This window comes from Canis lupus, chromosome 12 (genome assembly GCF_048164855.1).
Source record: "Canis lupus baileyi chromosome 12, mCanLup2.hap1, whole genome shotgun sequence".
Lineage (NCBI taxonomy): Eukaryota > Metazoa > Chordata > Mammalia > Carnivora > Canidae > Canis > Canis lupus.
In genome coordinates this window covers 6,996,424-7,003,290 of record NC_132849.1, presented here as the reverse complement: position 1 = coordinate 7,003,290, position 6,867 = coordinate 6,996,424, and the positions used below count along the sequence as shown (strand labels likewise).

The window sequence follows — 6,867 nt, the reverse complement described above, 5'->3', positions numbered from 1 at the left end:
AGAGAGGCAGAGACACAGGCAGAGGGAGAAGCAGGCTCCACGCAGGGAGCCCGTCGCGGGACTCAATCCCGGGTCCCCAGGACCACACTCCGGACTGCAGGTGGCACCAAACCGCTGCGCCACCGGGGCTGCCCCAAGAAGGTCTTAAAGTAAGTGAAAAAAAATGTTTGAACTAAACAAAAATTAAAACACAGTATATCAAAATTTGTGGGATACAACAGAACTAGGTTTTAGAGGGAAATTTATACCATTTAATACTGACATTAGGAAAGCTTATCTCTAAAAATCTTAACCTAAGCTTCCACCTTGAGAAAGTAGAAAAAAAGAGAGAGTATGTTAAACCCAAAGCAAACAAAAAGAAAGAACAATTAGAGAATAAATCAATGAAATTAGAAGTAAAAAAAAATCAATGGAACTAATAACTATTTTTAAAGAAAGTAATCAAATTGATAAACCAAGACTGACCAAGTAAAAAAAAAAAAAAATAGAAGACATAAATTTCAGTGTCAAGAATAAAAGAGGAGACATCAATACTGGATAATTACAGAATACTATGAGTGACTCTGCTCAGTTCATAAATTCAATAGTATGAAATGCACCACTTTCCTGAAAGAATTCAAAAAATACCAAAACTCACTTGAGATAACCCGAATACTCCTATGTAAGTTAAAGAAATTAAATTTGTAGTTTAAAACCTTTCAGAAAAATGAAATCCAGGCCCACATGATTTCTGTGTTAAATTTGACCAGGACTTTAAGGAAGAAATCATATCAATCCTACATGGTCTGTCCTAGAATATTAAAGAGGAAAGAAACTCCCAAAATACATTTTATAAGACCAGCATTACTTTGATGATTGATAACAAAACTAAAGACATTAGAAAAAAACTATAGACAAAAAAGAAAAAAAAAAAAGACTCCAACCAACCAAAAAACAAAAGGAAAAGAAAAAGAAAATCTATAGATCAGTATCATCCCCAATGAACATAGATGTAAAAATCCCCCCCAAAATATTAGCAAACTGAATCCAGCAATATATGTAAGGATAATATATAAAAATCAACTGAGGTTCATCCCAATGCAAAGGGAAAAAGACTCTCAAGCAGGCTCCTTGCTGAGTGCAGAGGAGTCTGACCCGGCGCTCCATCCCACATCCCTGAGATCATGACATCAGCCAAATCAGGAGTCAGATGCTCAACCACCTGAGCCACCCAGGGGCCCCTGCAATTTCCATTTCTTTTTCAGTCTAGGAGGCAAGAAAGAACAAGCTCTTGGGACAGATAGATGTATGTTGTAATCTTATGTCTGCTGCTTTACTAGATGGAGACAGTGGTTAAATTAGCTGATCTCAGTTCCTTAGTTTCCTCATTGTTTTCTGATATTAATAGAGCCCTTGTGGTTGTTGGAAAAAGTAATATGAGATAATACAAATCATGTGCCAGGCATATAATTAATATGTGCTCAATGCCCTTTACCAGTTTAGAAATTTTATGTCTATTCCTACTTTACTGATAGTTTCTATCATGAATGGAAATTGAATTTTGTCAAATGATTTTTCTGCCTTTATGGAGATTATAATGTATTTCCTTATTTAATCTGTTAATGTGGTAAATGACATTGATTGACCTTTTGAATTTTGAACTAGACTTGCAGTAGAATGGACAATTTGATATAAAATTGGTACTCATATTAATATATTTTCAGAAAATATGTGAAGTTTGAGAGTAAATTTTGGATTACTGAAATTTACCTTACTGAGGTAAACTAAAATTACCTAAGTATATATGATTGGTTAAAATTTCTCATATCTTACAAAACCTAAAATACAAATGTTCTTATTGAGAAAAATGAGATCAATTTATATAAAACAAATAAAATTTTATCCTGAAGAAATCAGAGATGTTCACAGATAATTCTGTATGAAAATTTTCATTCTAGAGTTTATAATAGCAAATGGAATAAAAGAAAACTAATATTCAATCAAAAGGGGGATATTAAATTTATTTTGTATGATAGAGTAAAATATATATGTGGGAATCGGTGCTCCTGATATTTTAAGCCTGTAAGTAGAAATCCTATATATCTTTTCATATATAGGAAAAGAAACTGGAATGGAATGCACCAATTGGTGCATTGGCTATGTATGGTTCTATTCTCTACTTCTTTCTGCATTTTCTTAATTTTTCACAGCTAAATTTTATTACTTAATAAAATGTTTTTTAAAAAAAAGAATTTAATACTGTGAAGCATATAATGTTGGGAGGAAGATTTTGCAGAACCAGATAGAAATGAGCTTACTTTAACACAAGGACTATCAGTTTATTGTAGGTTTTGACCAAAGCTCCATTTATTTTCACACACTAAAAGCCACACAAGTATTTGTGGGAGGTCCCTGGACCTGAACTGGCTGGATTTATTTGTTGAGTAAAAAGTTATGGTCTCTCTGAAGACTTTCCTACACACCTCACTCGACAGCCAGACCATTCTATATCCAATATTATTTGATATTATCTTTCAAGTTAACATGCCAGTATGGGGTCCTCTTTGTACATTATCATTATGGCTTTTGTTTTTCTCATTGTTTTGTAGCTATGACACCATTTGAAATGAACAATCAAACAGATGTCACTGAATTCATCTTCTTGGGGTTTTCCAACCACCCCAAACTACAGGGCTTGTTTTTCCTGGTTTTCTTGATCATTTACCTGACAACACTCCTGGGAAACATGCTCATAATAACAGCCACTAAAATCAGCCTTGCTCTTCATACTCCAATGTATTATTTCCTCAGCAACCTGAGTTTCTTGGACGTCTGCTACACATCCACCACCATCCCAGTCATGCTGGTGAACTTCTTCCACAGAAAGAAAACCATCTCATATGAAGGCTGCCTTTCCCAGATTTTCTTCCTCGTGACATGCACTGGCACTGAATGTGTCTTATTGGCTGCTATGGCTTATGACCGCTATGTAGCAATTTGCCACCCCCTTCAATATCCGGTCCTCATGAGTGTGAAGGTCTGTGTTTTTTTGGTGACTGGGTCCTGGCTATGTGGGCTGGTGAATTCTGTGATACACACAGTGCTGGCAGCCACACTCACTCTCTGTGGGCCCAACCAAATCAGCCACTTTCTCTGTGACATCCCATTGCTCCTGGAGCTCTCTTGCTCAGACACCTCTCTCAATGAGTCTGTGCTCCATGTGGCCAGTGCCACCATTGGCCTGAGCCCCTGTCTGTTTACTGGAGTGTCCTATATACTCATAATTTCTGCCATTCTTAGGATTCCCTCTGCTCAGGGCAGGAACAAGGCCTTCTCTACCTGTGCATCCCACCTTACTGTTGTTGTGATCTTTTATGGAATGGCCAATTTCAACTATGATAAACCCAGAGAGGGTTACTCCTTAGACATAGATATTCTGGTCTCTGTGCTCTTCTGTGTTGTGACCCCCATGTTGAACCCCATCATATACAGTCTGAGAAACAAGGAGGTCAAGGGTGCCCTGAGGAAGTTGACTGGAGGGTATGTGATCCCTGGCAATATTAGTGTCTAGATCAGTGGTCTTCAAACAGATATGAAAAATTTCTAAGATATTTGTAACATACAGAGTTTTAGAGTCTGTATCCAGATGCTCATTTCCTACATACCATTTCCCAAAATTCATCTTTTTCTCCTCTCTTTCCACGAGTACTCTTTTTCTACTTTGCAAAGTCATGATGCATCAGATATTTTGTGTTAGTACTCAGTACCATCTTAATCCTTCTAAGTCCTCTCCACATCCTAAGGCTGAAATCCTGGAAAGATTATTTCTCAGGTTCCCTTGCCAACAGGGTTCCATTTTAAATTCTGCCAATATAAGAGCCATACACAAGAGATTAGGAAGGGAATATAGAAGAAATTGTCTTCTTCTGGATCTGGTAGTAGTGACACACTAGCACTGCAGTGGCAGAAACAGACTTCTAGGGGTCATTAGGTGATGTTTACAATCTCCTGAAACAGCTGTTCCTGAAACATGAGATCACACAAGTATGAAATGACTGTCTCTCTATAGGGAGACTAGAGGCTTCCATGAAGAGGGTAGTATAACCTGCCTTCCCCCTTTTCTGTTTGTCCAGCTTTTCCAACGCTTTTATCACTTATTTCCTGTGTTAAATTCTTCTGGGTTGAAATATCTAGATTAGTTTTTAATTTCCTCCTTGAACACTAGCTGCTACAGCATTTTATATCAGGAGTTATTCTAAGAATGTGACCCTCAAAGTTTAGAAGTCTAGGGGGCACCCAGGTGGCTCAGTTGGTTAAGCATCTGACTCTTGATTTTGGCTCAAGTCATGATCTCGAGGTTGCGGGATCCAGCCCTGCACCAGGCTCTGTACTTGGCATGGAGCCTGCTTTAAGATTGTGTCTGGACGTCCCACTGCCCTCTCTTTAAAAAAAAAAAAAAGATGTAAGTCTGGATTGTATATCTGATCTGATTGAGTTTAAATATTTTGATGACATCATAGCAAGTGGAAAATGGGAATCTAATCATTCATAGTGTGCAATAACAAAATGGCTGCTTAAAATTATAACAGACACTGTCTGAAATAAAATGTCTATTGGAAATCATACTTTGAAATACCAGTTACTACTATAATACTACAATTGACTTTTATGATGGGAATGAAAGCTACAAAATCATTTACTAACTGCTATTACTGATTGCAATGGGAGGTTTATAGGAAGAAGATGACAGGCTCAGGCATTTAAATTTCTCACTCAAGGTAAGGTCAAACAACCAAAAAATCTTTTATCTCTCAAGCCTGGTGAAGCTTAATTCAAAAAAAGAATCTGATTTTCTGGGTTGCATAGTTACAAAGTAAATCGTAAATCCATAATTTCTCCAGGTCTTTTATGTGGCACTTAGGACATTGACTTGGGAATGAGTGGTACTCTGATCATTAGAATGGGGAAAATATAGTGGATTTAGGTAAATCTTAAAACTTTAAACCCCTAAATCTTTGTTAAATTTCCCTGACATCAGAAGTAGCCCCTCCTTCTCTATGGAGAAAATTAACTTTCCCTTAGTTGAAACTCTATAATGACCTCACCTGAGGCAATTGTCTTACAAGTAATGCCAATTCTCTTTAAGATTATCACCTACCATCTTTCATTATCTCTAGACTAGACTCTTAAGGCCCAATTCCTGAAGACCTCAGGCTGATAGCACAGGGTATAACCCAGGAGATTATAATGCTCACACCAAAATAAAATGTCAACATTTTACCATTTTTTATTGGTAAAAGCCTTGAGGATATGTATGACAATGAATTATTAGGGTGCCATTCCAGAGGACAGAACATATTGCTGGATCATTTTGAATATATTCACATGGGTTCATTTCCTAGAAATTTTTGGTTCAGGGTGTTATCTTGAGCAGCTAGAAGGGGCTCTAATAGGTTCTTTGGTTGGTTAACTGAAACCTACACTCAATGATGGACTACATTCAATAAAATTAAGATGCCAGGATATTCCTGACATAATGTAAATCATGGGATCCAAATCTTCAGGGAAATAAAAATGTTCAATTGATTTATTTTACATCACCCTCTTACCCTAGACCCACAAGTACTCAAGGAGGGAAAAGAATACTTTCCCATTACCGAAAACTTCTGCAAAATGCATTGATAAAGGGAGCACCAACATCCTTATAAAGTTTGTAGGGGCTGTCCTCTGCAGCCTGGGAATGACACTAGGAGATGGCATCATTGAAATGGGCTCCCTTATTTCAGTGGGGATAGTGGGATCCTGAAGTGATAGAAGTCATGTGGTTTCACAGAAATCAGAATATTTTAATCTGTAGAGATCTTTGGCAATGGCTAAATGATTACATTATCTCTAGATACAAAATGAATGAGTATCTTACTAAAATATTATCTGTTCAGTATAATAAGAAAAACCCAAGTCCAGTAACTAAAATCATTAATTGAATCATTATAATGGAAAGCTACCCTCACTCAGTTCTCAGACCTTCTGAACCAACAGATTTAATGAGGTTTGAAGGATCTGTGGAATTTGCGCTGCCATATAAAGCCCTTGATGCCCCAGTAGGAGAATTACAGTATCAATCCCCTAGAATATAGAACAAAGCCATGCTCTCTTCTGAAAATAACTCTTATCCCTTTGAAAAATAGCTGCTGGCTGCTATTGGGTAAAAGAGACTGATCATTAGAATGGGATACAATGTAACAATGTGATCTAAACTATTATCTTAGCTATATGTTCTCTGATCCACCAAGTTACAAATGTGGATGAGATAGCCTCATCATCAAGTGGAAGTGATATATATAATATCAGGTTCCAAATACTCCTGAAGGTCCAAATTAATGACATAAGCAAGTGGTTTAGACTTTCAAACGCCTTACCTTACAGTGGCGCCTCCCTCAACACATGGATTTGGGATACTAATCCTTTATCAGATATGTCATTTGCAAATGTCTTTTCCCATTCCATAGATTGCCTTTTAGTTTTGTTGATTGTTTCCTTAGCTGTGCATAAGCTTTTTATCTTGATGAAGTCTGAATAGTTCATTTTTACTTGTTTTCCCCCTTGCCTCCAGAGACATGTCTTGTAAGAAGTTGCTGTGGTCAAGGTCAAAGAAGTTGTTGCTTGTGTTTTCCTCTAGGATTTTGATGGTTTCCTGTCTCATATTTAGATCTTTCATCCATTTTGAATTTATTTTGTGTATGGTATAAGAAAGTAGTTCACTTTTATTCTGCTTCATATTGCCGTCCAGTTTTCCCAACACCGTTTGTCATAGTACTGAAAGTCCTAGCTTCAGCAATCAGACAGCAGAGAGACATTAAAGTCATCCAAATCAGCAAGGAAGAAGTC

The 6,867-nt window shown here is 37.0% G+C and overlaps 1 protein-coding gene across 1 annotated transcript; it reads left to right on the top strand.

Annotated features, from left to right (window-relative positions):
• Positions 1 to 2,590: 2,590 nt before the first annotated feature.
• On the top strand, positions 2,591 to 3,550 carry LOC140601889 (olfactory receptor 5V1-like). The gene has a single exon (XM_072771334.1). The coding sequence runs from the start codon at positions 2,591 to 2,593 to the stop codon at positions 3,548 to 3,550; it is 960 nt and encodes a 319-aa protein (XP_072627435.1).
• The last annotated feature ends 3,317 nt before the right edge of the window (positions 3,551 to 6,867 follow it).